Raw genomic sequence first — 24,959 nt, forward strand, 5'->3', positions numbered from 1 at the left:
CAAGTACAGGGATATCCTGGACAAAAACCTTCTCCAGAGTGCTAAGGACCTCAGACTGGGCTGAAGGTTTACCTTCTAACAAGACAATGACCCTAAGTACACAGCTAAAATAACGAAGGAGTGGCTTCACAACAACTCTGTGACTGTTCTTGAATGGCCCAGCCAGAGCCCTGACTTAAACCCAACTGAGCATCACTGGAGAGACCTAAAAATGGCTGTCCACCAACGTTTACCATCCAACTTGACAGAACTGGAGAGGATCTGCAAGGAGGAATAGCAGAGGATCCCCAAATCCAGGTGTGAAAAACTTGTTGCATCTTTCCCAAGAAGACTCGTGGCTGTATTAGCTCAAAAGGGTGCTTCTACTAAATACTGAGCAAAGGGTCTGAATACTTAGGACCATGTGATATTTCAGTTTTTCTTTTTTAATAAATCTGCAACAATTTCAAAAATTCTTTTATTTGTCTGTCAATATGGGGTGCTGTGTGTACATTAATGAGGAAAAAAATTAATTTAAATGATTTTAGCAAATGGCTGCAATATGACAAAGAGTGAAAAATTGAAGGGGGTCTGAATACTTTCCGTACCCACTGTATATGCAGCATAATAAAAAGTCTTACTGTCATGTATCCAAAGACTGGCAGTAATACAATACCAACAACAGGCAACAAATACAACATCATACAATGAATGTTACATCAGATATTATGCAGTATACAAAAAAACTCTAAAGCAGTTGTCAGTAAAATGACTGTAGAGTAGTCTTATGGCCCATGGATAATAACTGTCAGTGAATCCAGTGGTGTTAAATCCTGATGGTCTTCCAACTATTTGTCAGAACAGAGCTGGGAGAAAAGTGACTATGCAGGATATCAAGTCATTAAGAATGCAAGTAGGCCTTTCTAACTCAGTATGTCACATGCAGTATATATGTGTGTAACACACATGGATATAAATTCACTTGTTTGAACTTTGCGATAATAAACATTAACATAACTATACTGACTAAATAAGTCAAGCTAAATTTTGACTTTCTAACCTAGAAAGCAATATTTGTACAATTTGAAAGAATGGTGGTTGATTGGATACATTCTATGAATTTTTACATGAACACTGAACAAAAATGTATGGGAAAAAACGGACTTTCCACTACATCTGGCAATAAATTCTTTAGTTTCAACTCAATCAAATATAAACTACCTTTGAGTGGGTAGTGCTGCTGCATCACACTGCAGTGTCCGTTTTAGAATGGCCATGCATTGTTATTTTTTTGTGTGGAACTTGAAGGTTCCCCCTGCATCTAAGTAGGTTTACTTTCTACGGTCCAACAGACATGCAGGGTTAGGTTAAGTGGCGATTCCAAATTGGCCTGGGGTGTCAGTGGTCTTCAATATACCCAGACAGCTTCCTGTCTAAGGCTGTCCAAAACTTGCACCTGGTGCTACTTGGTACTACTCTGACCCCATGAATGGGTCTGGGGATGTCACGTTATGTCACTACCTGTATAAAACGTCAAGGCATTGCTTTGCCAGCAAACAGGAGACGCTCAGGGAGTGATTGGCTCTGTCCTCGTGTATATTTGCATACTCCGCCTCCACGAACAGACACTGGAGTCACACAAGAGCCTTTAAAAATGACAGGTGTGACAACTGGCCAATCGGTTTTTTAACGTATTGGGCAAGCAGGCATTTAAGGCAAAAGTAGATGGCACGGGGTGGGCAAAGCGAATGCGCTTATCAGTGCGAATCAACAGCGGATTTGAGAATGAGAAGAACAGCGATGAGGAGAACTGAAGCAGCCCTGGCGCAGGCAGGCTGAGTACCTGAATCAGAAACTCCGATGTACCCAGACTGAAATGATGTGGTGTTTACCCTGTGCAGCTAAACTCCTAAACCATTTCAGTTTCATTCCCTATGAAGCCTGGAACCCAGCTGCTGCACGTACTGCGCCCACCCCCCAATAAATTCTTTTCCCAAATGCCCAAGTCATCCCCTTCGGCATTTTCCCAATCTGAAAGACTTATTTCTGTTGGCGCAATTAGCTGGTTTACTGCATTCCAAGCGTTTCCGGGAGGGATGTTTGCTAGCTGCTCGTATTTAAAGCTTTTCTTTCTCCCTTTGGTTTCAAAGCTCCACACTGAAGATCGCCAAGAGACGATATGGCTTATCATCGAATCACGTGGCAGATTGGAATTTTAGCCTTACTTTTGGTCATCTACGTCTTCCCAGGTAACGCCCGATACAAACGCATGAAAAAAGTAAAACTTTTATTGTTGCTAACCTTATTATCCTGTCATGTCCGCTATATTAGTAATGCCGAACCTCATGATAATTACAAGTTCAGGCAGATTTAAAATGCTGTAGCGTCCTTTGCATAAGAGTGCCGGCGCAGCGCGTTTTCAGCCCGGTGAGCTGCCTCTTCTCCGTGCGCTCAAGTCCGACGAGTGGGAGTTTCAGCACTGCCGCGAGGGGGCAGTTGAGCTTCGAAATGGCAGGACTCGCACGTTACAGGTTTCCTTTCATCATCCAAGAGCATTCTTTTTTTTAAGTAACTAAACAAACCTGCGCTCAGTGTTTCACTCGTTTCGTGGTCCTCGCGAAGCGCGTGTCACGCCGATGTTCACCCGACTTCACTCTTGGCACATTCCGCTTACACCGGTGGATGAAAACATTCATCTGCTGTTATTCACATTATAAATTAGGGCGATATGTAATTCGCACCGCTGAATGTAGTAACGAGTCCGCTTTATTAATCGACCCGTGCCTGCCAATGCATAATGAATGAGACGTGACCGGCTTTGTGTAGTCCCCTCAAGCGCACACCTGGAGGAGGTAAGTTAATTGTGACTTGGATAGGATAGGATATTCCTTTAAATGTTTAAGAGCACAGCCGAAAGTTCATTACTTACAATAAGTAATTGTGCAGTTACGTAAGATTCTTTTGTGGTATCTGATGCGGAAAATATGCGCCCTACCTCGAGGATCACATTCTTTGTAATGGAAAAGAACACTTCTGACATCATCATGGATAACTGTACGGGAAGCTAATACACAAAGCATCTAATAACGTACAATTTTCCAGGATTAAAACTTCAGTGCGCAAGTGTTGCATTTACAGGATTCACAAAGTATTTAGACCCTTTCACTTTGCACACATTTTGTCGTGTGCTAAAATCATATTTATTCATCTTTTTCTCCGCATCAAGGAACACTCAATATCCTAGAATATCCTAAAATTTTATTTTTTCTTTATAGATGTATTAAAAAATAATAAAATGCAATATATCACTGGAAAAAGTTATTAAGACCCTGTTACTCAGTATTTATTTAAAGCCCTTTTGGCAGTGGTTACAGTATGGAGTCTTCTTGGGTATGATGTGCTTTGCACATCTAGATTTGGAGACTTTCTGCCATTGACCTGTGCAGGTGATCTTGAGCTCTGTCATGTTGCTTGGAGACCATCAGCAAACAGCTATTTTCAGGTCCTAGGTTCAAATCCAGGATGTGGCATGGCCATTCAAGAACATTCCCAAAGTTGTTCCTGAGCCACTCCTGTGTTATATTTACTTTGCTTTTAGGGTCATTGTCCTGTTGGAGGACAAGTCTTTGGCCCAGAGCACTTTGGAGCAGGTTTTCATTTTGGGTATCTCTGTACTTTTGCTCTGTTCAGCTCAGCCATTCCTTGTTGCTAAAAAAACAACCCCACAGCATGCTGCCACCACCATGCTTCACTTTTAGAATGGTATTGCACAAGTGATGAGCGGTACCTGGTTTCCTCCAGACGTCTTGCTAATTCTGGTCTCTTTAGACCAGAGAATCTTGTTTTTCATGGCCTTTAAATCCTTACTTTTTTTTTTTTTTTTTTAAACAAACTCTAAGTAAACCTCCATGTATCTTTTACTGAGGAGATGCTTCTGTCTGGCCACTTTTGTTTGGAGTGTTTCAGTGATGGTTGGCCTTCTGGAACCTTCTCCTATCTCCACACAGGTTGTCTGGAGCTCAGCCAGAGTGGCCATCAGGTTCGTGAATGACCACTCTTCTCAAGACCCTTCTTCTATTAATGCTCAGTTTGGCCTGTTGGCCAGTTCTAGGTAGAAAGAGTTGAGGTTGTTCCAAACTTATTACACTTAAGAATTATGACAGCCACCGTGCTTTTGGGAACTTTTAGTGCTGAATGAATTTTTTTTTGTAGCGTTCCCCAGATTTGAGCCTGTGTATAATCCTGTCTTGAAGCTCTGTAAGCAATTCCTTAAACATTTGGCTTGCTTTTTGCACTGATATACGCTGTCAACTCTGGGACATTATATAGCCAGGTGTATGTCATTCATAATCATGTCCAATCCATCAACTCCAAACAAGATGTAGGGATATCTGAATGATGTTTAATAGAATCATAGGCACTTGTGTGAAATATGAAGTGTCACCACAGGGTTTCTGAATACTTGTGTCAATGAAATATTTCAGTTTTGCTTGTTAACGAATTTGCAAAAAAATGTAAAATCATGTTGTCATTGTGGGTTATTAAGTGTTGCTTGATGTGGGGAAAATTAATTTAAATGACTTTAGCATAAGGCTACAATATATCACAAGTGAAGGGGTCTAAACTTAAAGAGAAGAGTGCAGTGTAGTGAGTCATGGACTCTGGCACTAAAGGCAGATGGGAGTCATGTTATCTCATGGCTAGAGATTATGTGCACGAGGGTAGTAAGCTACATACCATAGTGTTAGGCCCTGAGGGAGTCAGTAATGGGGTGTTTCATGGCTGAAGACTCCTTTGCATAAGAGGACAGCAAACCAGATATCATGGGACTTACAGTAGATGCCTTGGTGCCAGATACAGCCCTGTATGAAGCAGTGGGCAGCAAATCACAGAGAATAGTTCACATGCCATATGGTAATAGGACCACGGGGAACTTTGTCCAGGGGCATGGATGGCAAAGAAGGGAAATGGCTAAATGCCTCCTTCACAATCTACTATAGCTCCATCACCAATGAAGTATAGAGACATGTGGTATGCTAAGGAAGTTTAATAACAGGATTTGGAAATGAAGGTCATTTGGAGGGTCTGCCCATGTTTGGCGGGGGTCAGGGGCAGGGAACAGTTAATGGGAGGAGCAGTGTAAGAAAAATGAAGATGCCTTTGGCCAGAGTGCCACATTCGTAATATTGTTTGGGGTGTTTGCTGGGTACAGTGTGGGCTGTGTATGTATGCATTCTTTGCATCTTGTGATTCCATTCTGTTTATTTTATTTTGCAGGACTGAATGTGTTCTTTCTTCCCATATGTGTATTGTCTGTGTGTCATTGATATAGTGTAGGCATACAGTTCTGGTGCTCAGTAGGTGTGTGTCATAAAATATGAATGTCTTGGGTTTGTCATTGAGTGTTCCAATGAGGAACTAGAGTTAGTTTGAGTTGGCAATAAATATCATTCATGTAAAATCACCCTGGTGATCAGTTCCAGCCTTTACATTCTCAGGTGCACCATTGAAGCAACATATTCAACTGATCTAAACAGAAATGTCTATAGCTAAGATGGTTAGAATCACTTATGTCTCTGGTGGCCATTCTGTAAATTGTATGTTGCAGTCCTCATCCTCTTATAGTTGCCATCCTCTGTTAATGGCAATACCCGGCTAATACCTATGGTTTAAAAAAACAAAAAAAAAAACAAAAATGGAGGGTTCATTATTTATGTTTGGTGTTTGTACATAACCCATTTGGCATCATGCTTCAAGCTGCTCACTGGAACATACCATACACATACGTGATGTAACAGTAGCTACAGTAGAAGTTATAGAAGATCCAAAACCACATTCTATTATGGTAACTTTATGGGTGTTCTCAGATATTTTTGAGACTTTTTAAAATGTAATTAATCATAATTCATTATGATCAGGTATTTAACTTACATAATTTATACTAATTTAAAAAAATGTGTAAAGTCAGTTTTTCAAAAAAAATCTACTTGTTTTTATTGCTGTAATTAAATGTGCAGCCATTTCCTTGAACATTATATGGTATCTGTCATAGCACTTTCCTAATAAAGCTTTTGAGCTACTGCTCAGACTATGTGTGGATTCAGTCATTTCCTAGGATTCATTTTGTGTTTTACGTAAGGACTCATTACTGGATGCACTTTTGGCTATCGATGAGAATGGGATACTGTCATCTTTGGATATTCATCAAATGCATATGACTTCATACCTGACTAGTTATGTGCATAAAACTAAACAGTTACAGAAAGGCGGGGTCCTGATGAGATATGGCAAACTTATGTCTTCATTAAATGTTGTTATTAATAATGACAGGTATGTGCTACTGAAATACACTGGAACACCATCTACGTTATTTATGTACAACACATCACACACAAATCATGCTCATGCGTACAACTTAATTATGACATTTTTTTATACAAACATCTGAGAGAAAGATAATTTACTAAAAACCCAACTCCACTGCCAGACATTAGAAAAATAAATATCTAAGTTATATAAAAGGAAAAAAATTATCCAGGTTCAATATCTGAGGTTTTCTCCTTTAGAATACATATGAAACAAACATGTAGCATTTGTCACAAACCCATCATCATCACAGGTTTAAATGCCATATTCTAGAAGAGATTTGCACAATTATACTGTACATGCCAAAATTCCTGCATCGTCCCTGACACCCATCCATCCGTTTTCTTAATCCACTTATCCAAGGGAGGATCGTGGTAAAGCTGAAGCCTATCTCAGAAAACATATTGTAGGGAGCAAAGCAGGAGCAACACCTGGACAGGGTGTCATCTCATCACAATCCCTGATATTATTATGGAAACGTATTCTGTGTGGCAGCAAAAAAATGTAATAAAGCTGATGTTTATTTTGAAATTACACCAGATAGAAAAGATCCAGGCTCAATCAATTACATGCTTGCTGACATTCAATCTGTCTTTTGTGAAGGTGGCAAACTTCATTTCATCAGTAGAGCCAATGTGGTTTTTTTGGTCATCTTTTGTGCTATAATATTATTTGTGTCCAGGATAGATTCCTGCTTTGCACCTATTGCTTTCTAGGATAGTCGTGGGACCCCACCATCAGTGAAGATTAAGTGGGTTCTATAATGGATGTGTGAATGTATAAAATTATTTCTAATACAGTCTTGGAGTTGGCTTCTGGCCAGTATCTGTTTTTGCACATCTATTATGTGATGAGGCAGTAGTTTTGTGTCACCTTTGAATAATTTTCTAATACTGTATATTTTATATCATAAAATGTCATAAGCTTCAGATGCTGACAAGCCCAATGTGTGTACTGCAACAAAATAAACAAAATATTGGCCAGATTTGGGAAATAAAGAGCAGTATCTTTGAAACTGCAGCCAGTTTGGTCCCTTTGTATGGATTTATTTGTTATTAAACTAAACTTAAAAATATGCTCAGTAAGTTTTGCAAAATCAGCTTGCTAATAACATTGTTTAATAACGATCTGGTCAATACTGTATTTCATTAGTTAAGACTGCTTCTTTACAGCTCTATGGGCGCATATGCAGTAGCATACTCTCTATGTTCAAACATATTTTTTCCTGGCACACCATTTTTCACCACTCTCCCAAAAACATGATGCGAGGGTAGATGGTAGCTCTAACTTAATTCATTTTTTTAAACAAAGTGAATATATATTTGACATGACAGCTATGGTGGACTGGCATCCCATTCAGGGTTGGTTCTCATATAATGACTGATAATTACAGGCTATAAAGGTGGCTTCTGAAAATGCTTATTGGCAGGAACATTAAACTGGTGGTTGGGGGGTTTATTTAGAACATGGATATAGACATGTACTCTGGCAAGTTTCATTCTATGGCTTGTAGGATAGTGGTACACTTGTTTTAACAGTCCAGGAAATGTGTCAAACAAACAGCAATTTACTGTTTTCATGTAGGGGAAATGTCACTTTGGAAATCTGAAATGAAATGTTTGTGAAATATACATTATAGAAAAGTATTGTTTGAAAAGCTACATATTTTGTACTCACTTTACCATGGATAATCAGTATTATATCCCTGTAATACTGTGCTTTTCATTTTAATCATAAAGACTATTTGTATTGGTACTGTTTATACAAAGTTTTGAAAGTATGATATAGTATTACTGGCAAGAACCCATGAATTTCACTTAAGTGGACTGCCACCTACTGGTTTACTTAATGTAAAGAAAAGGGATGGATCACAACTGCAGATATTTTATTTGCTACATTTAGATTAGGGTTGTCTCAATAAAGACTACTTGTGCAAAGAGTAAATTTAAGTTTGCAATATCCTATCTCAAGACCAGCAGAATCCAATCTTTAAATATATTAAAATGTAAGTGTCCATCCATTGTGGAGACTGGCTCGGACACAGACAGGTAGACATGCTCATGTCACCCAACACACGTTTATTTACACTATTATTTACAATTACGATGCCACAAACCCCAATCTTCCCCAAAGTCCAGGCCAACCACTCTGCCTCTTCGGACCGCTTCCTTCTCTCTTTTCTTGAACCTTGTCCTGCTTCCACCCGAGTCCAGCCTCGAATGAAGGGAGGCGGCCCCTTTTATCTGTACCCGGATGTGTTCCAGGTGTGCACCGGCAATCCTGTGGACATGCCCCAGTGTGGCGGAAATGCCGGCTGTCCTCCCGGAAGCACTCCGGATGTTCCCTCTCTTCTTCCCCCCAGCACTTCCTGGTGTGGCGGAAGTACTGGGGTCCAGGGTCCATCAGGCAGGGGGACGCCCCCTGGCAGTGACCACGGGCCCCTACAGGGTTGGGCTTCCAAGCGCTGTACCCGTGGCCCCCAATAAAACCAGGGCGGATGCCCCCTCGCGGTCTGGAGGAGGAATGAGCCCTCCTCCTGTCTTCCTGGGTGTCCCGGCCGGGCATGAGCCCCATCCGGGTGCCACACCATCCATCCATCCATCATCCAAACATCTATATCCTAACTACAGGGTCACAGAGTGTCTTTAAGTATATTCAAATGTCTTTACAGGAGAGTAACATTTAAGCATTTATTTGTAGTACATTTACACTTGATTCTTTAAAATAAGACTGTCAATTTAAAATCTGGTCTACTCTAATTTAGGAGCAATTAGGATATTTCATTTGAGTAAATATAATGTACATATTAAGAAATAATAGAAAGAAATAATTGTTTGTTACCTATCAATTCAAACTGTTTTGCATTGCTATTCTGTTTATGTTTCATTTCTTATTTGTCTTTTCCTTTATTACGTTGCATATTTTAGGACTGTCAATGACATTTTCATTCAGTGTGGTTTATCCAATTTATGGTAATAATCTAACTAGAAAATTGTTTTGTGTGTGATAGCACACCCACTAATGAAGGACAAAAAGCATCATATGTACTCCCTAGAAAAAATGATAACAAAATGCATCCTTCTGTTAACCTACCTAGTACAGTTCTGCTGGCTATGACCATCCCCTTCAGAGATCAGTCAAGAAATTAGTCAAAGTTTTGCTGTCTCAGGCCCACAAAATATTCTGATATCTGTTCTGAAATTATTTGAAAAGCAGTTGAAATGTTAAATATGCTCAAGGTTTTTTTTTTGGCAAAAAGGAAAACAATGTGATGTAAAAATGAAGAGCCTGATGCAAGCAGCAGTTAAATTATCACATCAAAAAACAGTATTGTTTGATGTTATAAAAAATCAACTAAAAAAGCTCTGAAGCTTTGAAAGTGTCAAGCGTGAACACATAAGTAACACATGATCATGATCTCATGACACAATATTCCACATACAGTAGCATTTTCAAAGCTTATTCAAAGCATTTTTAAGTATGTCTTATTGACTATAAATTAGCTAGGTCCTATAGCACAAAATACCCCTGGATGATCCTATCCATCCTTTTCAGAACTCACCTACCTAATTTAAATATAATGAACAATATAATTAACAAAAGGCAAGCAGCAATTGTCATTTTTGTTGAGCCTTTTTATGAAACTAATCTAATGGAAAGAAGGATGCTGAAACAACCTGAAATAACTCTTTCACTGGACCATGAAACCATACTAATCACCTTCAGAAGTGCAAAAAGCAAGCTGTTATCTAGTCGTGCCAAAGGAATACTTCCTTTCCTCATGTGGTTTAATGACCTTTTCACTGTAAAAGTATGTATGACAGCACTTTCACTTGTAGAGCACCTGTGTGGGACTCTTATACCAATACACATCAGCAAATCACAGAAGGCTTGGTCAGCATTTTCTCTCTTTTTTATACAAAATATAGGCATTATGATTATTTACACTAATCAGTGATTATACATAACCTTTACCCCTCACTCCAACCCCATACACACTTTGGATGTATCATTTTTGATCACATTTCAGCATCAGTTCTATTCTGTGTTTTACCCCTTTGCTATGACACATAGGCTAGGGTGTTGCATATCCTGCAGTTGGGTAGTACATAGTAAAGCCTAAGGAACACTCAAAACAAAATCTTGGAAGAGATTAAGCAAAAGCAAGGAAATTTAAAGTCAATTATAAATAATTGGAAGAAATGCAGAAAATTTGCAAATAACCTGCCCTTGCCCAGGCCCCTACAACACTTTAGATGGGTTAATTGGGTTCAAGAATGCTACGTTATGTAAAACTTTGTCTCCTATTATTGAACAGAGACCAAACATCTGGTGTCAAACATGGCCATAGCTAGAATTGTTTTGTTTAAAGTTAGTTGTTTACATTGGCTTGCAAAGGTTTTCAGCAGACAAGTTAATGAAGACTCTGTCCTTCAACAGCAGCAGCAAATAAGCGTCCCTCTTTTTCATTTTCAATTAGCAGTTCTTAATTGGCGAGTGTATGCTACCTCAGAATAAACAAGTTTGTCCATAAGTGACTGGTTGCACTTGAATATAAACATTTCAAGCAAGTTAAGATTTCTGCATTTTCTGTTACTGCAAATCATTTATTATTTTTAAACATGCTATTTCCTACTCAGTTTTGATGTGCTTAGAGAGATGTGACCACACCGACATTGTTGCAATATAAAAGCTTTGCACATTAGAAATGACATATGCACCAATCATGCTAAATAATAGGAGAGTCGGTCTTAGACTGCTTCCACAAGGTACAGTAACACTTAACTGTCTGCCCTGCTGTTGGCACTTGCACACACAAGCTTTTTACACAGTGCTTACCTCATCAGAGCATCAGTCTGTTCTTAATTGTTGAATAAATGCAATTCATAAGCATTTGTAGGCAGCAATTGGGGCATAAAAAAGAACCTTATGCTCACAGTGTAGTGTACAGTGAGATGATAAAGCTAGAAAAGAGAACTGAATGATGCTGGCAAAAATGATGACGATTTTGATGTCATGTAATTGGCTGTAATTAACCGCTGAATCTGAAGGCAATGTTTCTAGCTGCCATGACATTGACCTTTGTACATAGTGGTTGATGATGTTACAGAACCAAAAGAATAACATTGGTGACCAAATAATACGAGAAAGTATGATATTAAAAAGGTAAATATAATAGAAGATAGTAAACGAAAATAGAAGTCATATTGGAATAAGTTAAGAAAGACTGTTTAGGGGCACCAACATACTTTTAGGTATACTGAAATTAAAGTTGAAAGTAAATACAGTTGGCTGCAGTATTGACTTGCTAATGCTAAAGAATTTTTTTATAACTCTGTTTTTATATTTTTGTCCTGCAGATGGATCAAGTGGAAACAAACTCAGAAAAATGTTGGCAAAGAGAGAAGGTATTTATTATAATATATAAATCCAAATAAAATAATTGGCATAAAAGACATTTTCACTGCTGGGTTAGAAAATGAACTCCACAAAGTATCATTTTCCAACAAAAAAAAGTGATACATACAGATTTTTAATTAAATCACAATACAAACATGCCCACAAAAAACGTATACACATTTTTAATTGAATCATATTTTCTAACTTGTTATAAAAAGTAGGGGGTCAGAACATTGTTCTTTGCTTTGCATTAAAAATTAAATGCATTATGAGTGGGTGAGGATGAGAATTTCAGTGTCATATTTACATCTTGAAACAGCTTTTGAGCTTTACAGAAGACACATTACATTTTAACACTGCGGTTGCTAAATTCTCCCCACTCAGCAGTCACTGGAGCTGTTACCACAAGTGAACTGCAGCGGGTGACTAATTACATATAGCACAAGGTGAGGGCAATTTTGGCATCCATATAATACCAGGAATTCCAGAATAAGAAGAAGAACACAATGCAAAAATAAACACCATAGACAACTTGGTCTCAGTATACTGTACTCTCTTCAAAAATTCACAACAACTTGATGAATTAATTTAGGATCCTTCAAGATTGCATGATGCAATGCCTTTCCTACACTCCCCTCTTTGGACTGTGGACTTGGCAGTGCCTATGGATAACTGAGTGGGTGATCAAAATGACTGGGTGCTCTACCCTCTAATTTGAAGCAGGAGTGCTAACACTGGTAGAACGCTTACTCTTTAAGTGCAGTCTGGTGGAAATTAATCTTGGCATGCTATAAGTTGCAATGGACTTTTACTATTTCCAGAGTTGCTTTCCTGCCTTGCACTTAGTGCTGCTGGGATAGGTACCAGCCCTTAATTGGATTGAATGGGTCAGAGAATGTTATTTTCCATTGGTATATATTTTATCTGGACACTATGTCACTTTTTTCTCCATGTATTGTTGTACTATAAGAGAAATTGTGATGTTACCTTCACTAGAATATTTTGATTTAGCTTCCTTATGGCCAGATTCTGAAATGGATTAGCCAAACGACAGAAACAAAAATAGAAATTGCAAAACATAAGACTAAGAATATGCCAAAAATGTACTGCATAACATTTTATTTATTATTTAGACAACAGAAAAAGTCTTCCTAATTTACAGTATTATGTGTGAATTTGCAGTCAAATACGCTAATAATTTATTTGACCATCTCTTAAATGATGTCAAAAAACTGATAGCCTCATGACCTCAAAACTGATTTGATAGAAAAACTAACCTAATGGGAAATGTATTTATTTTGTTACAGTTTTGAAAAATCACACTATAATAGTCACATAAGCCCTAAATGATATCAGCCACTATTACATCTACAAATGAAGTGGTTTATAGAACCAGGTTGAGTTAAGTAAAAATCAATATTTTGTAATGTCATGATATGATAATTTATTTACAGAGTGTACAGTAAAATGAAAAAGACACTCTGCTGGATTACAACTAGGTACAGTTTTCAGAAAATACTATATCACAATCTTAAAATCCAGTACTGAAGTTAAAACAAAGCAAAATGAATGTAACATTCTCAAATCCAGTTTATTCTAAATTAAGGTCGCATGATGTTAGAGTCTGTCATCAAAGATGGGAAACAGAGCTGGAAAAGCCACAAACGTCTTTACATAAAATAGGCCACTGTGGAATGATCAGTTTACTTAAAAAGCATGTTTTGAGAGATGTTAAAGAAAAAAACAAATACAGGTAGATGGAGTATTTAACATGGAAAGTCTACATGAGGGCGGCACGGTGGCGCAGTGGGTAGCGCTGCTGCCTCGCAGTTGGGAGATCTGGGGACCTGGGTTCGTTTCCCGGGTCCTCCCTGCGTGGAGTTTGCATGTTCTCCTCGTGTCTGTGTGGGTTTCCTCTGGGTGCTCCGGTTTCCTCCCACAGTCCAAAGACATGCAGGTTAGGTGGATTGGCGATTCTAAATTGGCCCTAGTGTGTGCTTGGTGTGTGGGTGTGTTTGTGTGTGTCCTGCGGTGGGTTGGCAGCCTGCCTGGGATTGGTTCCTGCCTTGTGCCCTGTGTTAGCTGGGATTGGCTCCAGCAGACCCCCGTGACCCTGTGTTCAGATTCAGCGGATTGGAAACTGGATGGATGGATGGAAGTCTACATGAACGAGGACTTGGCTTTTCAAACCAATAATGGTAAATCATTGAACCAGCGGCACTAACCACTGTGCCTTTATGCTGACCCATAAAGCAAAATTGATATATCTTTAAAAAGGGAGTTTAATGTAAGAATATGTGAATCTTTTGTATTTGAAATTACAGTGTGCAAATTTCAAAATGGACATACAGAAACAATAATAATCAAGAGGAGGTTTTCCATTAAATGCGTCTGTAGTATTTCAACATATCGATCAACATTTTGCACCCAGTCCTGTTTCAAAAGATGGCAAAACACAAGTCTTAAGGTGGAGCATTAGGTAAACCGAGGGAAAAACTAATCTTTACAATGGTAAATAATGTATGCATGGTTCTTTTTTCAAAGTGTATGAACTGTACAAAATGCAGTAGGTTACCCTTCTGTAACCAGAGAGGCTGATCAAATTTGTGTAATGAAAAGATTTTTGTGCAAGTAATATATGAAAGCCAAGTTAAGTTTTATTTCACTGATACCCCACTTAGTTTTTGATGGGGGTTCTAAAATCTTTTTTGTTTTTCAGTTTCATAAAATCTGCTAGGCTTACTTCATTAAAGCAAACAAACATCAATACATAGATATTTATTAACAATTTTGATTAGTAATTATTGTAACTGAATGCTTGTAAATCTGAGTAGTTCTAATTGCATTGAGCACGTTTTAATGATTAGTGGTATAAACAAAATGTATTTTATGGTGTGTCTTCCCGCAGTGAGCACTATCACAAGATGCTTTGTAATCAGGAAATGAAGTACAGTAGTAGTGTTGAGTGAGATGTTTTAGATTTGCACAGAAGGTTACAGCACAGATTGAACAAACCATGCACTAGCTACAAGGCTGCACATCTAATTGTGATCATAAAACAAGATAAACCCGTAGTAGTCTGGCACCAAAGGCATGACAAACAGAAATGACGGAAATGTTTGTACATTTTTACAAAGCTTTTTCTGATAAAACTTAATAGATTATTTTAAGAAGAGTGAGTCCACCATGTGCAATTATGACTGAAATACACACTTAAATTGTTTGTTTATTTATTTCTTCATGCTAAACATACATATTTTTATATAGCTTAATATAGTGAAGACTAGCAAAATACCCGCGCTTCGCAGCGGAGAAGTAGTGTGTTAAAGAGGTTATGAAAAAAAAAGGAAACATTTTAAAAATAACGTAACATGATTGTCAATGTAATTGTGTTGTCATTGTTATGAGTGTTGCTGTGTTTTATATATATAAAATACACACACACACATATAAACATATATATACATATACATATACACATATATATACATATCTACATATATATATATATATATATATATATATATATATATATATATATATATACATATACACATCCACATATCAACATATATATATACACATATATACACACACACACGGTTTATGGGTGATGATTGTTTTACTCTTTTTATGTTTATTTTATTTTATTGTAGAATCAACTCCTATCTGCGCACACCAGGGCAGCCGTGGGCGGATGCGTATGGTGTATTCACTCCATGTTATCGTGCATTGCGCTGTCAGTGGTATTTTGATAAAAGAATTTGAACAACATATAAGAAGCATATAAATTATTAAACAGTAAAACATTAACATTTAAGAAGTAAAGTTACATTAAGTACTACTGCAGTGCCTTCGGGTATACCTCATTTTTTGTTTGCCCATTACATGCTTAAATGTATACATTTTTTGGTGCACCTACCTGAGAACACGCGACATATAACCGAGCGTGGGAGAAGCATGGATTTTAAACACGCGTTGAGTTCATCTGCTGGTCTCCCTCGTGGAATAACTGGTAATGTTTGACTAAAATCTACAGCGAGTAAAACGACATTACCTCCTATTTTTTTTTTTACGATCTCTGAGATCTTGCTTTTTTCGGTTCAAGGCTTCATAAGCTCTTTTATGTTGTATGGTGTACTTATCCCAAACCATCATCTTTGAATGTTGCAAGACTTTCGCCTTGTATGTAGATCGGGGTAATTACATTCATTGCATTCCTAGTCTGAATCACAATCTGATTGTATGGGTGGTTACCTGGCACTGTAGGGTTGCCACCCGTCCTTTAAAATACGGAATCGTGCCGGGTTTGAGAATGAAATTGCGCGTCCCGTTTTGAATCAATACTGGACGGGATTTATCCCGTATTTTTTTTATCATTTTTTTTTTTAAAGCGGCGTCTAATGCAAATCATCCCACACGCATTTTATGAAGATGCCTCCTTTCCTACTTTTGATTGGGTAATACTTGATGTCATCGTTAGTTTGATTGGTGTTTTTAACTGTCCACTGAGGAGGGCGTGTCTTTTAAGTAGAGTCTGCAAAGTGTTGGCACTGAGATGTGGCGTCAGCGCCATAGTTGAAGCCCCTAACGTTGTGGTCAGCAAGTCGGCTAACATCCGCCATGTGCCGTCTTTCAGTTGCGAGAAGCAGATCATAGAATGGTTGAAACTGTTGCCCCTAACGTTGCGCCACGGCGTGTGGTTCGTTTATACCTCGTGTCTTCTCATTAAACTTTTATCTCGCGAATATGTTATTGCAATCCGCAGCGGGAGCGTTTGTATAAACTTAATTTAAACTTACGTTTTACACCGTGCTTTGTTTCCCTTATGAACATGCTTGTATGCTTAACTCGCTCCGTTCTCAATTGTTTAATTAATTTTTTGCTATTCGCTGTTTGCGGCTCTTCCTCCATTTCCCCCTACTTCGTTCTTTTATCTCGCGAATATGTTATTGCAATCCTTAACGGGAGCGTTTCAATAAACTGATTGAAAATAGTTTTGCATTTACCTTTTTAGTAAAAGGCGAGCTTTTAAGCCTGAGAAATCACCGCGTAAATGCACATGTTTAATTGGACATGTGTTAATATGTATGGTTACACAGTATTAAAAGACAGTGAACAACGTCAGTTACCTTTGTTCCCGCGTTTGATAAAAGGTGAGCTTTTAAGCCTGAGAAATCACCCCGTAAATGCACACGTTTAATTGCACATGTGTTAATATGTATGCTTACACAGTATTAAAAGACAGTCAAAAATTAACGTCATTTACCTTCGTTCCCGCGTGTGACTCGTGCTGTAAATCTCTCCTTGTTTTTAGTTCACGTGATTACGTAGGAGGCGTGATGACGCGATACGTGACTCCGCCTCCTCCATTACAGTGTATGGACAAAAAATATGTTCCAGTTATGACCATTACGCTTTGAATTTCGAAATCAAACCTGCCTAACTTTTGTAAGTAAGCTGTAAGGAATGAGCCTGCCAAATTTCAGCCTTCCACCTACACGGGAAGTTGGAGAATTAGTGATGAGTCAGTCAGTGAGTGAGTGAGTGAGTCAGTCAGTCAGTGAGGGCTTTGCCTTTTATTATTATAGATTATACTTCTACTTAATTTCTATAATAAAAAATGATTACGTTGAAGAAAATGTTCATTTGCTGTTAACTGAACTGGTGTCTATATATTCATATATAAGTGTTGTGGGGCTGCAATTGTTAGGACTGGAGTCTCTGGCCTCCCATATTAAGTTGTGACTCACTAGGACCTTGAATTATACAAGACGGTATAAAATTAGATTAATTGATTGATACATTCATACATGTGTTAACTCATTAATTCAACTAAATTGCTAAAGTGTGTTCCTTCAATAGGAATAGAAAGTAAATGGACAGATTTTACATTCTTGACAATGACATACTTGGTCATAACGGCACCTCAAGTCACATGGTGGGACCTATCCTAGCACAAAGAAGGAAAGTAATCAATGGGCGCAGTCAGTCGCAGGATATAATGAGTAACTCATCGCCAGTCATTCATATGCACACAATTTGGAAGTGCCACATAATCCTACTGGCACGTATTATAAAGTTGGAGGAAACCAGAGTACCTGGACATGACTCATGATGTCATAGGGCAGGGGTAGGCAGCGTCGGTCCTGGTGAGCCGCAGTGGCTACAGGTTTTCATTCAACCCAATTGCTTAATTAGAAACCAATCATTGCCAATCTCAGACCTTATTTAATTTTATGGCTTGTTAGTCTGTGCAATGTAAGGCTCTTATATCGTAGATTTTTTTCTTTTCCAAGGATATCATCCAAATGATTTGAAGCCTAAAACAGATCATTTTCAGTCTGTCACATTTTTCTATTAAGTGTTTTATTAAATCAAACAGTGCATGATGAACACACACAGATGTAATTGGAAAAAAGCTAGCTGGAGAACTGCTGGCTGCTTTGTCTTTTACATCTTATTGCTAATAAGGAGCAATTAAAACACAGAATGCAGCAGTTTAAGATTGAAATAAGCAATTAAGGTTGGAGAACCTTAACAAGCGAGACCACTAAAATGAAGCATCAAAATGTCACTTAAGCAATATGTGCTTCATCAGCAATAATTGAGTTCTCGTTAAGGAACTGGGTTGGAACAAAAACCTGCACATACTGCGGCTCACCAGGACCGACGTTGCCTACCCCTGTCATAGGGACATTGTGCCTTGGCTGGGATTCTTGTTAAATTGTGTCGCTGTACTTTCCATTGTGACACATAAGACATCACACAAACAAATTAATGAAGAAAGAAAGGATAAGAACAATAAAGCCCTGGATGGTTTGAATTAAATTTATTTGTATCATTGACTTAATAGCCAGAAAGAGAAAATGTCAGTCTAGGGTCCTTTAGATTACACAATGGACTGTTTTATGTTGGGATCACAGAAGATGGTAATGCACAGTTCAGTTGTCAATAACACACCTTAATGAAATCCAATGACACTAGTCAGTCAGTCATTTTCCAACCTGCTATATCCTAACACAGGGTCACGGGGGTCTGCTGGAGCCAATTCCAGCCAGCACAGGGCGCAAGGCAGGAAGAAACCCCGGGCAGGGTGCCAGCCCACTGCAGGACACACACACACACCCGCACTAGGGACAATTTAGGATTGCCAATGTACCTAACCTGCATGTCTTTGGACTGTGAAGGGAAACCCACACAGACACGGAGAGAACATGCAAACTCCACGCTGGTAGGACCTGGGCAATGAACCCAGGTCTCCTTACTGCGAGGCAGAAGTGCTACTACTGTGCCACCGTGAACAACACTGTATGAAATTAAAAGAGGATAGCTGTGCAGTGTGTTTGTGGTTGGAGGACTTTTGAAGGGAAAGGAAGTTGACAGAATTTATTACATTATTTACAAGACCAGGATTTGTGGGGTCCAGAAAGGTGTTTGTAAAAGTTAGATCTTTATATTCTCTTTTGAGCTAGGGGGTTCCAATTCATTTTTAACAAGTGAGTACAAAATGTTTTCAGTTGATAATATTTTCATATTTATAAACAGAAATACATACATTTTAGCATGGGCCAAGTGAGGATTTGCAGTGTGGAGGTTCTTAAACAGCTCAATGCCCAATCCATTTTTCACACGGTTGGCTGACTCCTGATTATTTGCCTGCACAATTTTTTCACACTAACAAATTGATTCACACAGTTACTGGGAAATTTTAATGTTACCTTTTGGGCTCAGTTTAATTCCTAAATAACTTCAGGGCAGGCACACAGAAACATAAATTCCTCTAAAACACCTGAAGCAAACAATTCTGAAATGCTCTGAAATTGCAAGTTGAGAGCTGAGCAGTTTTATAATTTTGTACGGAGTCAGTAAAGAAGGAGCAAGGCCAGAGTTATGAAAATTCTGACCAAATCAAATAGTAAGAATGGCTCTCTTTTTATTTGTGTGTGAAACTTTACAGCAGTATTTCATTTCAGCATTTCAAAACTTAAAGTTTAAGACTTCTGATTGTTTTATTTGTGATATTTTTTTATGCTTTATGTCATCGGTTAGATTCAGACTTTTTTTAATAGGAGAAAGAAACCTCACTCTTTTGAAATCTTCTTTTAAAGTATAAATATGGCATTCTGTTGTGATAGATGCTTGAGTTGCATCTGAATTAGAAATGGTAAAAATGTCACTGTTATGATTTAATTCCATTTTTGTTCCTTTGTATGAGTGTTACTCTTTAATCTTTTATTTAGTTATTACACTGAAATGCCTGTAATTACTGTTGGTTTATGGACTCCTGCCTGCTTATTTATCTTTAAATGGTCATTATGTCCCTTGAGAAGAAAAAGGACCATTACATTGATCAGCCCCAACATTAAAACCACCTGCCTAATATTGTGTAGGACCCTCTTTGTGCTGGCAAGACAGCTTTGACCCATCAAGGCATGGACTCCACAAGACCTCTGAAGGTGCCCTGTGGTATTTGGCACCAAGACGTTAGCAGCAGATCCTTTAAGTCCTGCAAACTGTGAGGTGGGGCCTCCATGGATTGGACTTGATTTCCCAGCACATTCCACAGATACTTGATTGGATTGAAATCTGGGGAAATTGGAGGCCAAGGCAACACCTTGAACTCTTTATCATGTTCCTGAAACCAATCCTGAACAATTTTTACAGTGTAGCAGGGTGCATTATCCTGCTGAAAGAGGCCACTGCCATCAGGGGATACAGTTGCCATGAAGGGGTGTATGTGATCTGAAACAATCTGCATCTGTGACTTGCCTTCCTCCCATAGTGCATCCTGCTGCTATCTATTCCCCAGGTAAACGACCCACATGCACCAGGCCATCCACAAGATCTAACGGAAAATGTGATTCATCATATCAGACCATCTTCCATTGCTCAGTGGTCCAGTTCTGATGCTCACATGCCTATTGTAGGCACTTTTGGTGATGGGTGGGGGTTTGGGGAAGGGGTCGGGTCACAATATGCACTTTGACCATTCTGCAAATACTCTAACACCTACCTCTCATGGCCAGCATTAAGTTTCTCAGCAATTTGTGCTACAGTGTGAGATCAGACCAGATGAGATGGTCTTTGTTCCTCGTGCACATCAATATTGCCGGTTGTCCTTCCTTAGTCCTCTTTTGGTAGGTACTAACTACTGCATACTGGGAACAGCCCACAAGACCTGCTGTTTTGGAGATGTTCTGACCCAGTTGTCTAGCCATTGTGGCGGACAGCTGGGTCTCATGCCCAGCAGGGACACCGCTTCTGCATCTGTTCTGGGGGAGCAACCATGGGCAGCTCAATACCTCCCCTGGGACACTTGGGGGCAACCTCCCTGACGGACGGTGATCTCCCAACCTGTCACATGGCTCCATGGGAGATAGAGTCCTCCACAGCCTGGTTGGGGGCTCAGATGGCCACCCACTCTTCAGCTTCACCCGGAAGTGCAATTAGGACCAGGTGGTCAAGCACCTGGAATGCTTCCAGGTGGGCTATAAAAAGGGCCAGCCACCACCGCTCAGGAAGCCAGAGACGAAGCTTGAGGAGGAGTGGTGGTAAAGGAAGAAAAGTGGTGTTGTGGTTTATTGTGTGGTATTTGGGACTGTGTATTGCCTGTGGGTCACGGGGAAGACGTGCGCCCACGGGTGAAGAAAAATAAAGTCTTTGTGCATTTTATACGTGCCTCCGTGTCTATCTGTGTCGGGTTGGGTGCCTATATAGCGCCTTTGTTACACCATCATAATTTGGTTTGTGTCAAAGCCACTTAGATCCTTATGCTTGATCATTTTTCCTGCTTCCAACACATCGCCTTCAAGAACTGATTGCTCACTTGCTGCCTAATATAATCCCCCCTTTGACAGCTGCCATTGTAGCAAGTTAAAAAACGTTAATCACCTATAAACATTGTGGCTGGTCAGCGCTTATATCATTTCTATTATGAATTCCTGTGCTTGCTAATCTGGCTGGCTAGTGTTGGAATTTGTGACTGCATCTTTGTATTCTACAAGATCTCAGGTATAGTGAATGAAATGCCTTAAACCTGTATTTCAGTAAAATATTGTGTATCCGGTAAAGTTATGGCAATTATTCCTCTGGCCTGCAATTCTGAGTTTTTTCTTTTTTTAATGTCACTTACATAAACACAGATAATTCCAGAAGTAAGAAAACAAATTTTAGAAATAAGTTAAATCAGTACTTCCTCTTAGTCATTCATCCAAAGATTTTGGCGTGGTATAATGGAATTAAGAAAAAATGTTTGATTTTTTGAAAACAATTTTTAATTTCTACTTTACAAAGTGACTGCTGTGACATAAAATAATTTTTCAATAACACTGAGAATAAACAGAAAATATAACCCAGTTTACAAGCATTCCAAACGCCATGTTATGGGAACAACCACTCTTCTTCCCCCATCGCCTTTTTTAAGCAAAATAAGCAGTTTGAGATTCCTTTAAGTCAAAGACTCCCTCAATCTATTTGCGCTATCTTAAACTTTTTGAAATCGGCCAAAAAAAATTGATTCTGAAAGAATGTTGCTATCATTTTAAAATTTTCCTTCAATTGTGTCACAGAAAAAGAATAAATCTTGTCCAAATAATTCAGCATTGCACGTCCAAAATATGTCACGCGATTAGAAGATCAGTTTTATCACACTTGGAAGGGTACTGTCCATTTACAAACATTTTCATTCAGCTGTTGAAGGTCTAAGCCAGCGGTCTAGCTGCCTGTTATTATTATTAAGGAAGCAATGGCATGGTCAAACTGAACTTTTTTCCCATAACTAAAGTTACTGCCACACTTTTCACCAACTGTGGCATGTTGTGCACACTGAAGGCCATAGAACAGGATATCATCTCCAGATATCAGAACTAAAAAAGCAAGAACTGAGCCACGGTTGTCTTTGTTAGTCTGACTGGTCACGTTTGTATTTCCTCTCTTCCTAATAGCAAATTAGAGGCAAACAAATCCACCTTTAAGATTGTTCTTCTGGTGTTAGTTCTCACTACAGGAGTATCGGGCTGGCGTCTAAATTCTGTATATGATTACCTTTTGTCACTTGCATGTCTTTTACTAGTGGAAGAAAAGCCTGCCATTGCAGTACCAGCCTCTAAAGCCAAAGAATTTCTCAACACCCTGAAGCGATCGAAAAGGCAGTTGTGGGACCGAACTCAGCCAGACGTTCAGCAGTGGATTCAGCAGTTCATGTACATGGGCTTTGATGAGACTGTGAGTAATCGGTTTTTGTGCTGTACATTTTAGTGTTAAAACACTAATTACCCAATGCATGGTCCTGCTTTAGACTGCAGAGTACAAAATGACTTTGTGGGAATCCTTACCATTATTTTTAAAGTATGGATTCTTTTTTTGTAATGCGTTACATCATTTTAAGCAATGAAAGTGAAAATGGTTTAAAGGGTTTGAGATTCAAGTGATGTCCTGCTTACTTACACAAAAGTATGCTTAATTTTTGGTGTGGCAAATTATGTTGTAAAATGTTATACCAGATAGCAGATATGAAGAAACACTTTTCAAGTAAAGGACTGTCGAATGAAAAGGCACTTGTGTGCTTGCGTACCATTGTCACTGGGATGTTCAATCTGGAAGACCCCTTCCCCTTTGTACATCTTTGGACTGCTGTCAGGCAACTTCCAAGCTCTCATTGCTCTTGTGGTCCTCTCCCTTTCTCAGTTTTGGATTTCAGTTTGCCTTAAGTAATATTCTATAGAGGATTTACAGTACATGGGACTCCACAAAAGTAAACAATTTGCTGACCACCTTTAAATGCAGAACAGGCCTCTTAAAATTAAATTAGCAGAGTTTTTTGTAATTGTCCCTTATAAAATGCTTGTCTTAATAAAAGGAAAACATTCCAGCTGGGATGCCTGAAAAGAGTGCAACATTAAAAGGATAAACAATTGTCTCTCCTGGGGTGGGAGTTGAATTTCTTTTTTATTTTTATCCTTTGTATTCAAATGGTTTTATCTGTTAAGATATTATTTGTTTGATTGAGCAGCATGTCATTGTAATGTTCTAATTTTTGAAGAGTCTCAAAATAGCGAATGAACGTTTCACAATTTATAGTGCAAGGAGGTCATGACCCCTCACCTCAGTCGTCACCTAAGGAATGCCAGAGCTTCCTTTAAATCTTGCTACTGGTATTTTTGTTTCCTTTGAGGGACAGAGACGGTAGGGCATCTATAAAATATAGACACCGTAAGCTCTTTCAAAAAAGATACTTTTTCACTAAATGCTTCTCTCCTTGGATTCCTTAAAAAGTCAGTGTTTTGTTTTCAAGTTGCATCCTGTAATTTGCTATCCCTGCATAAGAGTCTTAGTGACTAAAGTGAGATCATTTGTACTAAGAAAATGGCGTTTAAAGCAGACTTTATAACCCACGTTGAGTAACAGAGCCAGTGATCAATAGTGTAAGCATCAAGGCCTCAGATATGTGGGAATAATCTTTGATAAAAACAGGTGGCTGCCGTGAAACATTAAAAGAATCAGGCAGTGGTGTCTGCTGATCTGATCACGACTATTAGCTAAATACCTGCTTGCATTTGAATCCTCTATATGAGATCTTTTGACAGGTATCCAAAACAGGGAATAATATCTATGTATTTTGTGATCAGGTTGTTTAATTTAATTTCAAACAAGAATCAACAGTCACAACACAAACTCTCCCAAAAGTGCCCCCTGAAAGTTATTGATGCCTGTGTAGATCAGTGTGCAAAGATCAAAAGACACAGTGAGACCCAAGCCAGAGAGAAGACCCGAAAAATAAATTAATTTCGGATTAAGATTAGTAGGACAACACAGAGCTCGGGTCAACCAGCTCCCCACCAAATGCACAGCTCCATATTGTAGTCAAGTCGTCAGTGGATCAACACCGTTAAAAAGTGCAGATAAGACGAAATTAAAGAAAAAGTGTTTCCTGCAAGAGGCTAAGATGTAAAGGATCAGGAATCCAATATCTGGAACATTGGGAGGATTATGGGATCCAGCTGCAGATGTTCCTGCACCTCAATTATTACGACTATTTCACAATACTCACCCTACTAAACTTGATAGGCACGCTGCTTGCAGACAGAGTGAAGTGCTAACATTAGATTTGTCTTCAGTTTGTGAAGAATGACAAGAAAGAATATACTGTCCTCTTTTTGCTTGTACTCCTGTAGCTAACTATTGGGGTCGGGTGGGTTGCCACATACACCAAC

At 38.8% G+C, this 24,959-nt stretch overlaps 1 protein-coding gene across 2 annotated transcripts in view; it reads left to right on the forward strand.

Moving 5' to 3' along the window:
- Positions 1–24,959, forward strand: part of LOC114650804 (augurin-like) — a 51,695-nt gene that overhangs the window by 24,631 nt on the left and 2,105 nt on the right. Inside the window, exons 2-4 of one of the 2 annotated variants that reach the window (XM_028800677.2) lie at positions 2,130–2,228; positions 11,706–11,753; positions 22,820–22,971. In XM_028800677.2, the coding sequence (XP_028656510.1) occupies positions 2,159–2,228; positions 11,706–11,753; positions 22,820–22,971 (270 nt within the window). In that variant the 5' untranslated portion in view covers positions 2,130–2,158. Of the gene's footprint in view, positions 1–2,026; positions 2,229–11,705; positions 11,754–22,819; positions 22,972–24,959 lie in introns of those variants that run through there. The other variant, XM_028800676.2, reaches the window with a different exon arrangement.

The sequence above is a fragment of the Erpetoichthys calabaricus genome, chromosome 4 (assembly GCF_900747795.2).
Source record: "Erpetoichthys calabaricus chromosome 4, fErpCal1.3, whole genome shotgun sequence".
NCBI classification, from domain to species: Eukaryota; Metazoa; Chordata; class Cladistia; order Polypteriformes; family Polypteridae; genus Erpetoichthys; species Erpetoichthys calabaricus.